The sequence below is a fragment of the Apteryx mantelli genome, chromosome 26 (assembly GCF_036417845.1).
Source record: "Apteryx mantelli isolate bAptMan1 chromosome 26, bAptMan1.hap1, whole genome shotgun sequence".
Classification (NCBI taxonomy): Eukaryota; Metazoa; Chordata; class Aves; order Apterygiformes; family Apterygidae; genus Apteryx; species Apteryx mantelli.
In genome coordinates, this window is record NC_090003.1 from 888,792 (window position 1) to 907,539 (window position 18,748).

At 52.2% G+C, this 18,748-nt stretch overlaps 2 protein-coding genes across 6 annotated transcripts in view; both read left to right on the forward strand.

The window, feature by feature from the left end:
- The first annotated feature begins 198 nt into the window (after nucleotides 1–198).
- Nucleotides 199–5,574, forward strand: RPL22 (ribosomal protein L22). The gene is made up of 4 exons (XM_067311057.1): nucleotides 199–289; nucleotides 945–1,049; nucleotides 2,541–2,665; nucleotides 5,362–5,574. Exons 1-4 carry the CDS (start codon nucleotides 230–232, stop codon nucleotides 5,504–5,506), a joined length of 435 nt encoding a protein of 144 aa, XP_067167158.1. The 5' UTR covers nucleotides 199–229; the 3' UTR covers nucleotides 5,507–5,574.
- A 170-nt stretch (nucleotides 5,575–5,744) lies between these two features.
- The window catches only part of CHD5 (chromodomain helicase DNA binding protein 5), a 48,821-nt gene continuing 35,817 nt past the window's right edge, over nucleotides 5,745–18,748 (forward strand). For 4 of the 5 annotated variants that reach the window (XM_067311150.1, XM_067311153.1, XM_067311152.1 and 1 more), the window contains exons 1-3: nucleotides 5,745–5,860; nucleotides 8,991–9,121; nucleotides 17,114–17,293. In XM_067311150.1, the coding sequence (XP_067167251.1) occupies nucleotides 5,797–5,860; nucleotides 8,991–9,121; nucleotides 17,114–17,293 (375 nt within the window). In that variant the 5' untranslated portion in view covers nucleotides 5,745–5,796. The remainder of the gene's footprint in view (nucleotides 5,861–8,990; nucleotides 9,122–17,113; nucleotides 17,294–18,748) is intronic. The other variant, XM_067311151.1, reaches the window with a different exon arrangement.

Below are 18,748 nucleotides of genomic sequence, written 5' to 3' on the forward strand. Positions count from 1 at the left end.
CCGCGCAGCCAGGCAGCACCATTCGATCTCGGGGAAGGCAGAGGCGTGCGTGGGCGGGGCCGGCAGACACGAGCCCGCCGGAGCCCATCGATGCTCGCGGCGGTCAGCGGGGCCCCCTGCGCGCGGCGCGCGCCAGCAGGCGGCATGCGCGCGCGGCTGGGGGCGGCGTGGGCGCAGGCGGCGCGGCCGGCGGCGCATGCGCTGTGGCCGCCCGGGGGCCTCTCGGCGCATGCGCGCGGCGCGGCGCTCCCTTTTCGCCCCTCTCGTTGGAGCCGCCATGGCGCCCGTGGTGAGTGTCCGCCGGCGGCGGGCGGCCCGCCGGGCCCCCGCGCCGCCCCCGGGCCCCCGCCGCCCCCCGGCCCGCCCCGGGGCCTCGGCCGCCGCCCCTGCCGGGCCCGGGCTCGAGCCGAGCACCTCCCGGGCGGGACCGGGCCGGGCCCTGCCCTCTCCCCCCGCCGCCTCCCCGGGGCCGGGACCTGCCCTCTCCCCTCGGCCCCCTCCCCCGGGCACCTGCCCTCTCCCCTCGGCCCCCTCCCCCGGGCACCTGCCCTCTTCCTCTTCCCGTCTCCCCTGGGCCCCTGCCCTCTCCCCCTTCCCTCTCCCCTCGGCCTCCTCCCCTGGGCACCTTCCCTCTCCCCCTTCTCCTCTCCCCTCGGCCCCCTCCCCTGGGCACCTTCCCTCTCCCCCTTCTCCTCTCCCCTCGGCCCCCTCCCCTGGGCACCTTCCCTCTCCCCCTTCCCCTCGGCCCCCTCCCCTGGGCACCTTCCCTCTCCCCCTTCCCCTCTCCCCTCGGCCTCCTCCCCTGGGCACCTTCCCTCTGCCCTCTTCACTCTCTCTCCTGGGCCCAGGCCCTTCCCTCTCCCCCCTGCTCCCTCCCCTGAGCTGCTGCTGCTCCTGGCTGCCAGAGCCCGCTCCTCATGGCTCTCTCTTTCCCTGCGCCGCAGAAGAAACCCACGGCGAAAGGCGGCAAAAAAAAGAAGCAGGTGCTGAAGTTCACCCTGGACTGCACCCACCCTGTGGAGGATGGCATCATGGACGCTGCCAACTTCGTGAGTGCCGGGGCCACGGCCACGCCGCCAGCGGATGCTGCCCCGGGGCCTCCCCGCTGCCCTGCCGCCCTTCGGGGCTCTTCCGGAGCGGGGGCCTGGGAGGGCTGCTGCCGTCCGCTCCCGAAGGCCTGCTGGGAAGCACGGCCCCAGCGGCTCCTGCCGCAGCTCCTGGTTTTCCAACCGCTCTCGCTGTTTCCCCCCCTTGCTGGAGTGGGCTGTGCGGTGTAGAGCAAATCCCGGGGAATGTCCGCACTGCTGGGAAGTGCTTTTAAAGGAAACAGAGTCCGTGCTGTGCTGGAGGCTGGGGGGCTGCTCGTGACAGGCTGGCAACCTAAACGCGCACTGAGATTCCCTTGTTGTTTATACCTCTTCAAAACTTTAACTCTTTTGGGGGTAACAGGGTCTCTCTTGTACCTTAAAAACTATTCAGTTAAAAAGGCTAAATTAACATCAGTAGCTTGAACTAAACTTTGCTATATGAGCCTAAATCTGCAGAACTCTGATTTTGTTGCTTTTCAAGGCTCCTAGCAGGCTGAAAATAGTGCCTGTATGTTCTTTGTCATGATCAAAAACAACAAAAAGGGCTACGCTTTTACTGCAGCCCTCGACTCAAGGTTACAAGAACTTACCTACACATACGTGTTTAGGGGGAGGAGGGGAGCAGGAAATGAGATGGACCCTCTGGTTAGAAAGTGTCACTGTGTCTGCTCTAAGCTTTATTCCTTTGCCTAAAAGGAAAACATGTCCTTGGACTGAAAGACTTAAATTGACAAGCAGAAATGTCGCTTCAAAAGTAAACCTGCGTCTTATTCTGCGTGTGCATTCTTCTTAAGAGACAGCTGTTCAAGTAGTGTTCATATCTAATTGCAACATCTAAATAGGCTGCTTAGCAAACAGCATAAAGTTATGTAAATAGGAGGATTATTATTTTGTAAACAATTTACAGTTAGTTTGTGTATTTTCTTTACCTGTTGAACAATGTCTATTATTTATAACTTGGAAGATTTAGATTTCTTTTAAGCTTTAAGAAACAGCATGTGAGGACAGCATTAAGTTCCAGAATTCTTTCTGGGGGATATCTCGTGAAGCTGTGTTCGCATACAAGGAGTATAGGTTTGAAACAAAGGGTTCTGGGCAACATTCTCTGAGAGTCATAAAACAGCTTGTATTTCTACTGTCATCTCAAAAAGCAGGAAATATTAGTGAAATAGGAAAACAATTTAATTCTTTCACAGTTGGGAAGGTCACTTATGTGCAGGTCTGAATGGGCCAGTCTGAGCCAGCAGGATTAGTCATGCAACGTATTTGTAGGTCAAAACCTACCTACCTGCAAGGAAAAGGCTTTTCTCTGCTTTTTGTCGACGTGTGACCACTTTGTCTCTTTCCTGGTTCTAACCAAAAGTCAAAGTGCTCGGGGCAAACAAGCCGTAAACCCCCTTGGTGCTTGGGAGCTGGCAACCCTGACTAACCGGTCGCGCTCTTCTCTTGCAGGAGCAGTTCCTGCAGGAAAGAATCAAGGTTAACGGCAAAGCTGGTAACTTGGGTGGGGGTGTGGTGACCATTGAGAGGAGCAAGAGCAAGATCACTGTTACTTCAGAGGTTCCTTTTTCAAAGAGGTAAGGACGTGGGGCAGCCGCCGGCGGTTCGGACGGGACGGGCTGGCAGCGCAGCCTTTCTCTGGGGTGCTGCTGCGGTGCTCCGCTAGCAGCGGAGTGAATCACCGTCACGTGGCACGTTCCACTGTGGGTGTGAAGCCGCAGGCAGCCGCTCACGATGTTGCCGCTCGTAGCAGTAGTCGCTGCTGACATCAGGTAGCCCCGTTCTTGCGGTCCCAGCGAGGGATCTGTGGCGTTAAATCGGTGCCCTTGAGTCAGGCTTGAGGCTGGCTGGCAGGAGGGTGTTGTGAAAGGTGCACTGGGATGTCTGCTGTTTGTCCGGTCTCTTCTTTGGATCCTGAAGACTTCTGGTCCTCTGTTTGTGATAGCAGGTGAAGCTAGCTACGTGAGTGCCCCCCCACCCGCTCTTTTGATGATGTGTGTTGCTAGAAGGTAGTTCATTTTCTCAAGTTGTGGTGCTTGGTAGGAATAAGCTTCTAAAATAGCATCTTTTAACACTAGTTCCCAGGGCCACAAGGCAGGAAGCTCTTCTGTAAAATCCTAATGCGTGAGGAAACACTAGAACTAGTGAAAAGATGTCTTGGCACATAAGTTGTACCATGTCCTGCTGCCTTGGAACTACACTGCTTGTGAAATAGGGAGCAGTGGCACTTTGTTTCTAAATGATCTTTAAGAAAGAGGCATGGTTGAAAATCTGTCTTGGAAGGCGAGCTGAGGTGAAAAGCAGCGGAGGATCTACAACTTCCGCAAGGATGCCAAATGTGGAATTTAGAGATTGATTAAACAGCCAAACTCTTCCACTGCTATAGCGTTACCTTCATCCTGCTGGACTTCTGCCATTTGCCCAGTTCTTACGATTGCCTAATAGTTCTGCCCTTTATTTTGCTTTGATGAATTCAATTTTATGCTGTAGATCACTTTCCTGTAAAATATTTTACATCTCCAAATCTAAATCACAGCTAACTCTCCTGGAGAATAAATGCAGGATTTTTGTCATCAAATCAAACATATTTTTAGTTTCGATTTATGTGTATTAAGTGAGGCTAAGGGTGGGGTTTACAGTGATTTCTTTGATCAGTATTATAAATAGAAAAGGTCTGTTGGGCACTTTTACGTAAATCATGCTGCAAAGCCACATCATGTTTTTATTTAAAAAAAAAAAAGTCTGGATCTAATTTGCAATATATTTCCATTAAAAATCATGCAGAAAAAGCAGCCTGACCATTCTGGCATTCGGTAGTTATCCTGTTTAACCTCGTCTGCTGGATGGATGCAGTGGCTTGACTGTGTTCACACCGTTATCCTCCCCTGCGGCTGCTTGGCACTCTTCTTAGATGTGGACCTCTTCTGTTCCAGCTCATATCAGAGGATAAATGTCTCGGGGTTTTTGAGGAATTAAGAGATGTACATCTGCTGGCTTTTTAATGAGCTGATGTTTTTCTTCGGCTTTTGTTGTTGCCAGGACTTATGTACCTGCTAGTAGTTCAGTCTGCACCGGCCAACTTTAGGTCTGAGTCATAATCAAATCAGGACCAATTTGTGCTGGGAATCGGTTGCTAATATTGGGCCTACTAAAGTAGGGAAAGCTAAGCGTGTTCTGAATGTTCCTGCCTTCCCAGTCAGGTGTCTGTAATCTTTCCAAAAAGAAAGGTTAGGCTAAGAGAACTTTGAATACTTGGGAAAAGTGAATGATACCAAAACCTAAATGTTTCGGCAAAATATTCAACAGAATTTGGTGCAACTTCTGTGAGTGAGCAATTTGAGCAGTCTCAAATTATCCCCCCGCCTCAGTCCTGGAATTGCAAACTATGAAAGTGTGTAACTTGCCATCTTACACAGATTGCATAAAGGTATTGATATACGTGTTCTCCAGATGACTTTTGACAGTGGAGACTGCAAGTGTGGAGGCTGGAGATGTAAAATGATGGAAAGTGAAAACAGCACATGTTGGCGCCAGCTTGGTTTGTCTGCTGCTTGCTGGCCCGCAGCCTCCAATGGCCCCGCTTGGGAAGCGTAAGCGCTTTGGCCCGAGCAGTTTTCTCCGCATCAGCGCGGGATCTGGCATGTTCCGCAGAAAGCGCGCAAGGAGGTGAAAGACAGGCGGCCGCTGGCCAGGCGGCGTTAGCGCCGTGTTGAACCGCGGCTTGCTTGGTGCTCTGGAGGCGCAGTTGGCGCCTCGCTCTGCTTGCGGAGTAGCAGCTGTGGCCTCGGAGGGCGCAGAGGGAAGGCGGCTCCTGAGCCTTGGGTCGCGGGGGGGTTGTGGTACCTGCGGCAGGGGGGAACGCGCGGCTGGCAGCGTTGTTCCTGAGCACCACTGTCTCCTGGCCTTGGCTTAGGCTGCTCGTGGATGCGTCGTTCCGCTGTTCCGAGGAGGTTTTGCTTGTTGAGCCCTGGGGAGTTTAGCCTGCGGTGTCCGATGTTGGGAGCCGTTCTCGGCGCGTGTGGGCTTGGGCTCGTTTGCCCTTGCCGTGCGAGCGGGCGCGCGGGCTAAAGAGGAGCGTCTTGAGGAAAGGCTTGTTGAGCGCTCTGAGATGAAAATGCCCAGGCGCTTCGAAGCCGCGCGCTCGCTTTTCGCGCCGGAGAAGGCGGCACACTCTGGGCGCGGGACAGCGGGCAGCGCGGGATGGTGCGGGATGGGCACGGCGGGCAGCGCAGGACGGGACGGCGGGTGGCTCAGGCCCTGTCTCCTCCCGCAGGTACCTCAAGTACCTCACCAAGAAGTACCTGAAGAAGAACAACCTGCGCGACTGGCTGCGCGTGGTGGCCAACAGCAAGGAGAGCTACGAGCTGCGGTACTTCCAGATCAACCAGGACGAGGAGGAGGAGGAGGAGGAGGACTAGGCGCGCGCCGCCCTGGAAATATTTTGTACATTGCGTTTCCTTGAATAAAACGTGGGGAAAAATTGTTACCGGGCCGTGTCTGCCGCCCCTCGCCGTCGCCGCGGTAACGGCCGCGCGCGCGCTGCGCGACACCGCGCGACACCGCGCCGCGCCGCGCCGCACGGCCGCGCGCGACACCGGGGCGGGCGCGCGCGCGCGGGGGCGGGGCGGGCGCCATCTTGGTGCCGAGCGGCCGCGCCCGCCGCTGCCGCAGCCCGGCGGGCCCGGGCCGGCGCTCCCCGCCGCCCGGCATGCGGGGGCCGGCGGCCGGCGACGAGCTCCCGGGCGACCTGGACAACGAGGAGGACGTCTCGGGTACGGCGGCGGGCGCGGGGGGCGGCGGCGGCGGCGGCCGGGCCTGGGGCGGGCCCGCTCCCCCCCTTCCCCACCCCCCCCCCGGGCTGTCGCCCCCCGCGCTGTGGGGCCGCTCCCCGGGAAAGAAGGGGCGGTTCGGTATTTACCGGAAAAGCCCTAAAATCCGGTGCCGTGGGGGGGGGGGGAGGCGCCGCGGAGCCCCCCGGGGCTCGGGGTCGCCCGGGCGAGCGGCGGCGGCGGCTGCGGTGGCAGGAGCCGTGGCGCTTCACCGCCCTGGAGGCGGCGCGGCCCTTCCTCTGCGGGCGGCCCCGCGGCCCCGGGGGTGCAGGCGGACGCCTCCCCTCGGCGTCGGAGAGGGTTCCCCCTCCTTCCCTCCCTCCGTCTCCCCCTTCCTTCCTCCTTTCCCTTCCCTCCGTCCCCCCCTTCCTCCTTTCCCTTCCCTCTGTCCCCCCCTTCCTCCCTTCCTTCCCTCCCTTCCCTTCCCTCCCTCCGTCCCCCCTTCCTCCCTTCTCTCCCTCCATCCCCCCTTCCTCCCTTCCCTCCATTTCCCCCTTCCCTCCATCCCCCCTTCCTTCCCTCGCAGAAGTGGCTCGGAGAGGGGCTAAGGCCTTGGCTTCTCACCCTGGACGCTTGGGGGCCACAGTCTGGCTGCGGAGGGGTGGGAGCGTGTTGGGGGCCGCAGTCCGGCTGCGGAGGGGTGGCAGCGTGTTGGGGGCCGCAGTCTGGCTGCGGAGGGGTGGCAGCGTGGCGGTGCTGCGTGCTGGCGGGCGATGGGAGCACGGGCGGCTTCTCTCGGTCTGAGCAACGCAGTTGCGCCCAGCTGTTTTGTGTTACGGAAAGCAGCGCGCTTGTAACTCGCCCCTAAAATCCACTGCGCTTGCTGCCTCTCTCCCCAATTTTTCACTCCAGTTGCCAATAGATTCTATGTGTAGAGCGTTAACCATCAGCAAATGAACCATGGTAATTGCTCTTCAGGCAGAGGTGCTTAATATTTTGCAAAGTGACATATTTTTGCCACGGGTTCCCAAACGCACTTTCCGTGGATGTCATTATTTTATTTTTTAGGTTAAGGGAAATAAAGCAAACCCAAAGGGAAATACAAAGTCTCCACTGCAGGGAGCTTTCTCCTTCTCGGCTCCACTTGGTTCCTGTCGGACTCTATTTTAGTTGTGCCTAATTAGTGCATTTTCAGTACCTTTGACTTGTTGCTGTGCTTGCGTTGCTGTTCCTTGAAGAAGAGGCCTCCAGCAAGGGGGTGTTTTAGTGAGAGGAGCAGGTAGGAGCGCTTGAACTCGCTTGAGCAGTTTCCTTTGGCTTTGACAAGTTTTCTCAATAGCCAAAGGCAGAGGTGGGGTGCTTGCGTACTCTGTCTCTGAACTGCCACTGCATCCTTCCTCGTGGGGTTTAAGGCCTTCCCTGTTCCCCCAAAAGACGATTTTCCTTGTCTTCCTGAGGACAGCTGCGGGTGAAACGCAGCTTTTCAAAGATCCTTCTGCACGTGACCGATGCGCTGAGAACTCTGTTCCGCTGCTGCTTGGAGGAGATGAGCCCAGTCCCATCAGAGGAGGTGGAGGCGTGCTCCCCACGCTGCGTGGCTCCCTCGGGCCCTAGTACGCTCCACTGAGAAGGAGCTAAGGTGCTTGTCTTGGCAGCGCCTAAACTGCTGCCATTTGAGGCTGAAAAAGAAATCTGTCTGGTCTTATGAGGTTGGACTGTTATTACCATATAAGTTTAGAAATTCAGAAAGTAAATGAAGGAATCAAATACTGAACTAGATTTTAAGGAAATGCAGCGATTTGACAAAATGCCAGGACTCATTAGTAATAGTGTTGCTTTTGGGGAGATAATGATGACAGGAAAATAAAAGTGCGCTGCAGGGAGTGGCAGAGAGAGGAGGCGCAGGGCCGGGTCCCTGAGCTAGCTGCGCTCTGCGGCACGCGGCCAGGTTGCCTGCAGCCCAGCAGCGGGAGCCGCCGGCGAATGCGTGTGGCCCCGAGCGCGGAGCCACGGCAGACCTCCAGTGAGCCGCAGCGTCGCCCCTTCTTCCGTGCGAGGCTTCGTCTTTGCACGTGGCGTGTGGGGGGAGGAGGTCACCGGGGGAGAGGCTGCCTACCTCTCCTTCTCATTTGCCTTTAATTGAATCAATTTTAACGGGCTCTATTTGGAAATCTAAAAGGTAAAAGATAAAAAGCCTAATGCTTCCTAATTACCTAGTGACCAAAATCAATAATAGCAGGCAGCACATTAGGGCGTCCTGATGCTCCTGTCTCAGCAGAGAGCAGCTCCCCCAGCTCACATGCGTGGGATCGTGGCTTCAAAGCAGGCCAGACCGCGAGGGTTGCTGTGGCCTGTCGCTGGGGAGAAGGACAGACTGCCTTCTGCTCCGGGCCGCAGAGCCGGACCCTGCTCTCTCGCTGTAGTGACGGGTTTTGGTGCCCAAGCTCCCGCCCCCGCGTTGTTCCTCTAACACGACATTTCACTGCGAAGAAGGGGACTGCCCAGGTCCCGTTGCTCCTTCTGAATTCAGACAGCTGTGTGTACTGCTGCCATTCCTTTGGTCTGCCTGCTGTAGGAAATCATAGTCTAAGGCCTCCAGATGCCTCCTTTCTTTCCAAACGGGCCAAAGAAAGGAGTCATTGGACAAGTTTGTGTCTCCTCCCCTGGAAGACCCCGCTGCTGTCCACACCTCTGAAAGCAGCTTTCTGCAGCCCTCTTGAAGGTTTGTGCTCCTTCCCCAGGAAGGTCTCTGCAGCCATCAGCAGAGTACCGCAGACGTCGTGCGTGCCCAAGCATGGCAAGCTGCTTGCTCTGGCAAAATGCTGTTTGCCATAAACCACTGGTACTAGTTCATGCAAAAATGGGAGGGAGAAGCTGGAAGTGAGAAGTACAAATGCAAACGTTCACGGGCAGTAGTCTGTCAAGGCTTTTCTTGAGGTGGTGGTAGGGAATTAGATGCTGGCTTGCTGGGTGCACAGTGCTAGGTTGTCTGGGGGAGGCTGTGTTAACGCTTGCGTGTGCAGCTATGTGTCTCGTGGCTGCTCAGGTATGTTCCTCTGAGGCGGTAAACGTGAATGCTGTGTCCTGCATGCATGTGAAATCCTTCCAAGTAAGTTGTCCCTTTTGTCCTCAGAAGAAGATGATGGGGTCCTGGAAGGACTGGATGAGTTTTACCCAGAAGAACAAGTTGCCGTGCAGAAAAAAAAGAAATCCAAGAAGCTGAAAGACAGTAAGGCTGCCAAAATCAAGAGGAGGAAGAAAGAGGTAATGCCGCATGCTCTAAAATGAGGCTGAGGGGTTCCTGTTAGGCTTGGCAGAGAGGCAGACTCCTCGGGAGAGCGATAGTAGCTGCTTGCAAGCATCGCTCAGAGGTCTGTGGCTGAAAAAGGCTGGGCATTTAAAGGATGCGACAGCTGGATGCGAGAGCCGTCGCCTCATGGTAGGTGGTTCTCTGGATGGCTGGGTACTCTGCCGACCCTGGCAGAAGGTTGAGAGCCAGGGCTTGAGCAGCTCTTACACAGCTCTGACGCTCTGCTGTCGTGGTTGTCGCTTCTGTGCTTTGCTTTCCTCGCAGTAAATTCAGGATAGTGCTCCCTGCCCGCTGGGAGAGTCAGTGAAAGCCAGTAGGCTCACGCGTGGAGAGGAAAGGGTCTGTAACGTAAATCTGAGGATGTTAATGCCCTGTTGCAACCAGGAGCTCTCAGACACGAGCTACGCAGCCAGTCTGACGAGAAAGATATTGTGGTCTCTGACCTTGGAACATCACTGTTGGAAACTGGCTGTTGGGTGTGGATCGAGACACTTTAACTTATATGGGAAGAGTTGAAAACTCTCTTATTTTCTCTTTGTCTCCCTGGGATCTTCTCACATGATATGGGGAAACTGAGAGGGTGGGTCCTTTCCTAAGGATGCTTTTCACTTGATCCTACCTGGGTGGCTTAGGATTTTAATTCTTGAGATGTAGCATCCACAATTTCTTGTATGCTCTCTGCTCTTTACTTCATATAACTGTTACAGCAGAAGGATCCTAATTTAGCTTTCCATTTTTGTTTTTGAAATGGTGGAGACTTTTAATTTGTCAAACGTGTTGTCCAAAGAAAGAAACAAATGGTGTGGAAATTTCCACTGTACAAGAAATCAAACTGGAGCTTAGCCTTCGTTCCACTTAGCCTTAAGATGAACCCATCTTTCTAGCCAGCTTGGTCAAGGGTGAGGAAGGTCACCCTGGAATTGGGTACGGTAAAGGTTTGTTCACTCCAGGAAATATGTCTTATTAGTAATTTCTAGGTGTTAGATGGGGAAGAAATGGCAGTTGTTATTTTCTGAAGTGATGCAGCTGCAAGTGATGCTCCTCTGGGGTGGTGGGGGAGGTGGGAGGAAGCAGGCATGCCCCTCCAGGATGCCTCCAGGGTTGCTGGCTGTGGGCAGTGCCTTTGATAAGGCACGTGGGGAAGCACGTGGCGTGCTAGGAGGGAGATTGCTCCAGGAACATCTCCTGCAGCATGCTTTGTGTGTCAGGAGCAGGAGACCGTGCACGTTTGTGCTTTTCAGAGAGGCTCCTGGGCTCAGGCTCCTCTTGAAGGGTCTGCTTTGAAACGGTTGCAGAGCTGGTTGCTGATGTGGACAAAGTGCTGGTGCAATTCTCAGTCCATTAGGTCGTTGGGGGTCCTCAGGGTGCGTTTCAGGAGGGTAGCAGACAGTTACTCCTCTTCCTCAATGACCATTTGCAGGACAGTTATGTTTCAGTGCTTCTCCTGGATGTTTGTACCCCTCAGTGCTGTGCCAGGAATACTGACTCTGCCACCAAGTGGGACATTGATATGACAGTGACATAATGAAAGACAAGGAGAGGACCTCTGTGTTCTAAGCCTTCCTCTTTCTAGTTGCCGGCATTCTGAGAATCTGTTCTTTCTAGTATGTCTCCTTTAATGCTCGAAATGCGTGTGATAAGTATTACTGAAAGTCCTTAATCTTGTGAGGGCTGTGTGAATAATCTTGCTCTCCCTGCTCTAAATTCCTTATCCCACCCTTTACACATTGGATGTTCAGCTGGCAGTTAGACCTTGTAAACAGAGTGAATTGTGAGCATGAGGAAGATCTCTCCTGCGTCTTCAGTGAGACGATTTGAAAGAGGCAGAACCAGTAGGAGATGTGCAGGCAGCTCTTTTGCTTTGTTTGCAAAATAGGCTTTTGTGTTGATCAACTTGGGACTTGTAGTATCCCACCTGCTCCCCTCAGGTAGTGATAATGCCCTCTTCTCCCTACCAGCCAAGCGCTCGGGCTCTTGTTCAGTCTATCGTGCATCTGTCGTTGTATGGGATGGTAACATCCTTACCTGCTTGTGAAAGGCCTCCTGCCAGGGCTGCACGCGCTGCAATGCAGCACCTCCATTACAGTTGTCTCTGGTGCTAGACAGTAAACCTTCCTGGCACGCGCTGTACCGATATGTCATCTGCGGCTCACGTCTCTCAGCAGAAATATAAACCAACACGTTGGAAGTGTGACCAGTGCAAGGGTTGAAGGTTTCTCTGGAGATAACTGCTAGCTTCACTTGTCCAGGGCAGTTTATAAGCAAGAGAGAGAGTAGAGACTTTTTGGGGTTTTGCACGTGGAAGGACTTTGGGCTTCTTTAGGAATGCAAAGACAAGGCGCCATGTCACTGAGTCCCGTATCACCTGGATGATCCCTTTGCCTTCACCTGTTTTTCACCCCAGGGCTCTCCTGCACGTCCCCGCTGGGTGGATGGGTGGCTGTCCTGCCCTAGGCACGGCTGCCTCTCTGTCCCCTGCTGCTGCTGCGTGCAGGGCTGATTGGGCCCCTCTGTAGGGGTACAGGGCACCTTTGCTTTGCCTCTGCCTGGCTAAGGGATGTGGCGCTGGTTTGTGCCAGCCGGGCTCATCCACGTAGGGCTGCCGGGCTTGCAGACCCGCTGCGGCCGTGCTCTGGGGGTGCCAGCGGGTATCGGCCGCCCATGGGGCAGGGGAGGATCTGGAGGTCGCTGCACCAGCGGGGACTCCCTCGCAGGCAGGAGCAGGCAACCTGAGGTGGTTCAGGTGCCCTTCCTGGCTGTCAGTATGAGATCTTGGAGGAGGGCGATGAGGAAAAAGAAGGAGCAAATGAGCACAGCTCCAAAGCATCCAGGGCAAGAAGAGCTTGGCTTGGTTCGGCTTTGCTTTAGTTTCGGCTGAGGCTACGCCTTGGAGAGCAGGATGCTCTGCACTGAAATACGCCCGGGCTGGGCGTCGGGGGCCTAGGCGTGCTCTGAGTTTCTAGCAGCTCTCTCGAGAGGCCCCTGGGTGTGAGTGGAGGTGCAGGCGCTGTCGGCTGGTGCTGCCCAGCCTTGCAGGGGAGCGCCTGTGCTGCGAGGGAAGAGCGCTCGCCTCCTGGGCAGGCAGGATGCGGAAGGGAGCCCGGCTGGGGGCAGAGGAAGGCACAGCTCTGACTGCAACCCTTTTGTACCGCGGGTGGGTTTTGCATGGTGGTTTGTTTTTGAGCTCTGAAAAGCACCAAAATAATTGCTCTCCCTAGTTTAGTGGCTAAGGTAACCACAGATCCAGCTGCCGATATTTAAAGCACCAGCTGTTAGCCTGCCGACAGTAAGAGACTTCCTTTTGCATTTCAGTGTTTCCCATTTGCCTGCACTGATGGCTTGATTTTTTCTTTTCTTTTTCCTTGTTTGCTGCTCCCTTCCTGATCTGTGCAGTGCTATTATTTTTTCCACATCAGGCGTAGGCTGGCTGGAGACTCTCCCAATACCCTGTGAAGATCTGATTCATGATAGTACTGCCTGCTCAATACCCTGACTTGGAAAATTTCTCACAGGCTTTACATGTTTATAGTTTCCTGTTTTATTAATGAAAGTAGCGATTGCTGCGGTGCAGCTTGGTGCCATGGAGAAGCACTGGTGTACATGTGGAACGGGCTCTAGCTATTGTATAAGAGACAGGAGGCTCAGATGGAGCCAAACATCTTAAATCAAGGGACCTTAATTCTTCTAGGAGTGAGAACTGTGCCATCAGAGCTACTTAAATGAGTGATGTGCAGGCACCAGAGAACGTAGGTCACGGCAGCATATCCCAAGAACTTCCACTCTTTGTCTGCCTATTATTTTTTATCTTTTCGTCTTTTTAATAATTAATGTTTTTCCTTACACTTGTCAGATTTCTTTCACTAAATTAAGTAAGATCTGGCAAACAAACTGCCAGCTATTGCATTGTATTACTACTTTTGCTACAAATGAGATCACTAATAAATTATACGCTAGATGAGGCAGTGTTAGGAATCCTAGCTGCTTGGGGGTTTCTAATGTGGGATCTGTTCCAGAATTCAGTCCTGCACCTGCTCTTGAAGGGGAAAAACCTCAGCTCTGGTAGAGCTGTGCTGATTCTGCTTAGACTTGCGTGGGTGCATGTGTTTGTCCTCCCATGCCTGGCAGTAGGATTGGGCCTTCTTGAGAATGTGCTCAGAGTCCGTTTTCTGGTTAGAAAGCTTAAACGGGTGATGCACGTGTTTTGTGACGGGGACATCCAAGGACAGACACAGCCGTGGTCCCACAGCAGGGCCGTGCTGCCCACGTTGTGCCACGGAGGCATGTTCGTCTTGGTCTCCTGTCCTTGGGAAATGGGACGTGGTCCTGAAGACAGGAGCCGACATCTTGCGGTGTGCGTGCAGAGAGCCTGGTACGGCCGCGGGCTGCTCGGCTGCTGCCGGCCTTGCAGAGCTTGCTTCCCCTGGATGGTCAAAGCATGCCTGCGCAGTGTCTGTTTTGGTCCAAATACGCGGCTGTTAAGGAAGGGTGAAACACTCAAGTTCCTCAAACCCTTTCCCTTCCCTTTCCCCCAGTAAATTTGTGGTTGGAGATATGTATAAAATATACTCATCCAGCACAACTAGAAGCATCCCCACCCCTTTCATTGGCAAACATGGGATAAATGATGCTCTTCTCTTCTGGTCATCCACTACCGTTCCCTGTGGGATCCGTAAAAACAGATTGTCTAGACAAGGTAGAACATTAAAATGCTTTTTTCTACTGATAGAAGCATAATGAGCTCTTTATTTAAAGAAAGCTGATTCAGTCCTACACTTTATTGTCTGCCAGTCTTTGAGTAGAAGTCGCAGCCCAGAAGCAGCTTTTTTTTCTTTCCTCATGGTCATGGTAATGTTTTTCTCTTTCTGCAGATCACACAAAGCTGTCTCGGGTCGTCTGACTCCCTGTGCATTTTCCAATGGGGGAATTGTTTTTTCATATGCTGCTTTTCTGTGGGGGGAAAAATGAAATAAAAACCTATGGTATTTTCACCTCTGATAATTTTCTGTTAATGCTACCCTGCCTGAGACTAAGGGAGCGACACATGCAGCTTGTGCAGTGTCTGACTACTTGATTATTGGGGGTGGGGAGAAAATAATTCGATGAGCATCAATGGGGTTTTTTTTGTTTTTTTTTTAATTAATGACTTTTGTGGGCAGTGTTAATGAAACTGGGTTCTGCCTGTGTTGGAGACTGATAGGCCTTTTGTCTAAGCCAGTGGAAAGTTAGTGCTGTAGCTGTCAGTAGGCACTGAGCTGGGTTTCTAGCCAGCACGCGGGCTGCCTTTTGGGATGAGGAGAGAGCAGTTAGGGAGGGGATCCTTGAACTGGGCTTTGTTCTCCTAAGCTCCTTCTCAGAGTTCTGTAGAGTAAATGGACTTCACCCTTTTTAAAAGAAGGGGGTATTGGGAATTAACTGTGAGTCTGTGACGTACTGCCAGTGCCTAGAATCATGGCTTCTGCACGCTGAAATCCGTGTTTTTGTCATTAGAGCACTGTAGCAGGAGTGCTGCCACATTGTGGTTTTATGGGAATTTGTTTGCATCAGCTGCATTGTAACTCAACCACGCGTTTGTGGCAGTGCTCACTGAAGCTCTGGTGCTAGAACTGATACCGCAAATTTACATACAATAGCCAGCCTGCAGTTTGAACCTGAGCATATGTAGATGAAGGTCCTTGTCAGACGAGGAGGCAGAGAGAGAGGGGAAATTTCAACCTGTACTGCAGTAGTTACCATGGTAACCAATTATTCAGTGCTAAATTATAACTGTTTATAACACTGGTGAAAGGCTCAATTTTTTCTGAAGCAAGAAGGACCAGAAATCAGTAATGGCTGCTGAACAAAAATGCTCCTCTGTAGTAAGAGCAGTTGATTTTGTGTATTAAAATAAATTAAAGTTCATGTGGCTGTGATGCTAGACGAGTTGGGAGTTCCCCAGTGTGGAGAAAGAGATGGAGATGACTTGGCAGGTAAAGGGTGCAGCAGGCTGGCTGTCACGGGTAGGGTTGTTCTTTCGAGCAGCACGGCTAGAAGATTAAAGTCAAGTGGCCTCGTGCGGAGCAGATTCCCGGGGACGCGGCTGCCGTTAAAAGCAGCGGGGCCGCTTCGCTGCTCAGGGCCGTGCGCGACCCCGGCAGGCGGCTGCCGCGGGCGCCTCGGGGGCGCCGGGCGCCGGGCGGGCGGGCGCTGGCCGCGGTGCTGACCCGGCGCCGGGCGGGCGGGCGCTGGCCGCGGTGCTGACCCGGGCGCTGGCCGCGGTGCTGGCGGGGCGCGCCGCTCTCCGGGGCGCTGGCCGCGGTGCTGACCGGGCGCCCCGAGCCGCACCCCCTGCCTCCTTCACGGCCTCTCTCGGGACCCGAGTGCTCACCCAGCAGGCGGCGGTTTCAGCAGGGCGGTAGCGTGTTTGCTGTCAGAGTGTGCAGCAGGTTACAGTCTCTCTTCTGGAAATGAACCTAAACTCTGCCCTGCCAGTCTCTACTCTTGCTCTGCTGTGCTTGGTATAGCTATCTGAGTTGGGGCCTTTCTGACTGTGGAGAAGCAGACCGCATCTGTCAGCCGTCCAGCAGGGCCCTGGCCTTTCTGAAGGGGCTGGCTTAGCTTGCTGCAGAAGATGCAGCTTGTCTGGAGGGAGCTGTGTGTGACCAAGAGCCACATGAGAGGTTTTATGTGTCTGCCTGCTGGTGAAAGTGAGGGGCTGTGAGAATTAGGAATTTGAGGAAACTTGACTGATTCACTTTGGAACCTTATTCTGCTCTCATGCCCCTTTCAAGACTCTGTGCAACCACTAGGACTAGGATTATTTTGTTTATGTGACAGCTGAATTCTTCCTGTAGTCGCACGGTTCTTCTACAGCATGTAGTGCCCAGCGGACAGAAAAATGAAACAGCAGCCAAGCAATACTCTAGCACAGTATCTTGTCTGGTAAGCTGAAAGAGATGCATATGACTAAAGATATCTTCTTTTCCTTTCCCTTGTTTTTTTTATCTGTTCACGCTACATATAGGAACACTCCTTTATTCGTGTAAAGCCATAAGCAAACCCACGACAGAACATCATGAGTTACTATGTGTTATGCCAATCTGAAATGTTGCCTACCTGAAAATTTAGGATCTTTTAGCAGAGCAATTAGCTGCTTCTCAGAGGAGCTGCTGTTTTGTTTACTGTACAACTGTTTTTAATATATACATTCACTTACTGCTCTTGGCTTGCTGTCTCTTGCTTTTCTGTTTTACGCCACCACTTATCAGAATGGTGTGTGAATGCTATGGTTTTGTAGCATCTGGGCACCTTTAAAGAAGCATGTTGCAATATGGAGGCAGAATAAGCATCCATTTGCATGACTGTGACAAAATATGGCTTCTCTTGTCCCCCTCGATGCACATGCGGTAGCGCAAGTCATGAGGCAAAAGCATAAAGAGTCGATTACATATATCTTGGTTTAGAAGAGCTTTTCTGAAATGTAATTTCGTCTGTATTGCATTACCTTCTCCTGTTTCTTTTTTTTTCTTTTTTTTTCTTTTTTTTTTTTCCTTCTGGTGATTCTCTGGGGCCTAGAGTACCTTGCATGATCAGATGTGTTTGTAGTGCTCCTGGAATGGAGAGAGGAAATGTCTCCCTGTAGAAAAGAATGTCTCCATTTTATAGGTGGGGACTTGAGGCACAAGGCCGAACAGGGATCGCAGAACTTCTCTGAAGCAACAGTTCCAGTTAAAACAAAGATTTCTTTTTGTGGGTCTTCCATGGTCAGTTGCTTCTCAGTGCTTCCAAATCTGCTTTTTTATGGTATTTTCCTCCTATTACCCAGAATGGAACAGCAGGGATTTTCTAGAGGGAGTGGTTGGATTTGGCTGGTGACAGCAGTTTGGTTCCTGCTGTCTGAGAAGGTTTGTTTGAGGGGAGCTGAGGAAGGGCAGATCTTGCTTTTTCTCCATCATCACTTTCTGTTTTAGGGGAGCAATGATGAGATATCAGACAATGAAGAGGAGATAGAGGAGAAGTCGGAGAGTGAAGGAAGTGACTATTCCCCCAACAAAAAGAAGAAAAAAAAACTGAAAGAAAAGAAAGAGAAAAAGCCAAAACGGAAAAAGAAGGATGAAGAGGAGGATGATAATGAGGATGGAGGTTTAAAGGTACCAAAGATTCGTCTACCCAGAGCTAGTGCTAGAGAGTGGGAATCTCAGAGTATGGCTAGATCCCTGCCAATGCGTGAGTTACACATTCAGTGAGTCACCGCATGAGAGCCGAGTTGTGTTTTCTGGCCATTCACGGTTGCACTTATGAATAAATTGCATTTGTTTAAACCATGGCGGTGTGAGCAAAGCGCTAACCAGTGGGCTCACCAATTTAGCTACTTGCCGATGCGCACTCACAAGTCCTAACTCTACCTTTTCTTGTGATTTAAGCCGCTGTGTTTTACGTTACGTGTGCGTGGGCTGAGATCCCGGGCAGTGGATGATCTGACAAACAGTAACTTCCTAAACTGAGGCAACTTGATTGCTTGGATTGTTTGCACGCATCTTTTGAATAACAGAGATTCATTGTATCTGTTCTCTAAACATGAGAACAGATAGTGGCAGATCAGTTCCATGCAGCTTGTTGTCAGAAAAGGTGGACTGGGGGCTTCCTGAGAAGCTTTTCCTGGGTTTGATGGGGAAGAGATTGATGTAAACTCTCAGCCATGTTTGCATTCTGGGATTTGATCTCTCAAGATGTGGAGCATTCTTGCTTCCATTGCTCCAAGAGCTGCATGGTGAACTCAGCACGCTCCTGCACTAGTTCCAATGTGGCTGGGATGGAAGTAAAAATTGTGTTTGGAGGATTTTGAGATTTCAGAATATAAACTAATTTACAGTTAGAGTAAAAAGTAGAAAAAAAAGAAATATACAATGTTATCAAAACTTGCAGAAAATGAAAGATCAAGATGTGCACACAAAAAAATCAAAAGGGAAAGTTTTAATATTCTGGAATTTCCCCTTTCACACGGCTTTTTTCGGTACAAAATGCAGAGGTTTGAAACTTCCCTGGCCTGCTTCATTCTGGTCAAGTTGCCTGATTTTCTATCATTGCTGGTCTCAGGAGATGTTTGATATACAGTTGCCAGTAATGCTATTGACAGTAATGGTTTAATATTTAATTTATTTTATTTAAAGCAAACAGAAAAGCAGCCGTAATAGCACTGATGTCATGGTGGGTTTTATTTTTTAAACAGTGGTATGTCTGTAATTCCAGCAGCAACCTAGCCTGGGAAGGCCTCTCATAAGGGGGTCGCAAGCACAGGCTTGCCTTTTTACTGGCTAATCAAGTGCTGTATTTCCCTATTATTTATTTTATGTGCAGACAGAAATCATGCTTCTTGGAGATGGGAAACTCGCCAGGGCTTTGCACTGTATTGCATGGTTAGGGAAGCATTTGGAAGGTGCCACATTCACTTGCTTCTTGGTAGTATGTGAAGCATTAGTTTGCTCAGCACTTGTGCGTGCTCTGTCTTTGAAACTGCAGAAACAAATCCCATGTGTTGCTGCTTAGGGAGAGCGTTTGGTACAGAGTATACAACGGATGGAGCCTCGCACTGCTCGTTTGGAGAG

Bases quoted from the DNA above. Each gene is read 5' to 3' on its own strand.
- RPL22 (XM_067311057.1), top strand. From the start codon at position 230: ATGCGCGCGGCGCGGCGCTCCCTTTTCGCCCCTCTCGTTGGAGCCGCC. The intron at 290-944 runs GTGAGTGTCCGC...CCTGCGCCGCAG, and splicing joins GAGCCGCCATGGCGCCCGTG to AAGAAACCCACGGCGAAAGG. The intron at 1,050-2,540 runs GTGAGTGCCGGG...CTTCTCTTGCAG, and splicing joins TCATGGACGCTGCCAACTTC to GAGCAGTTCCTGCAGGAAAG.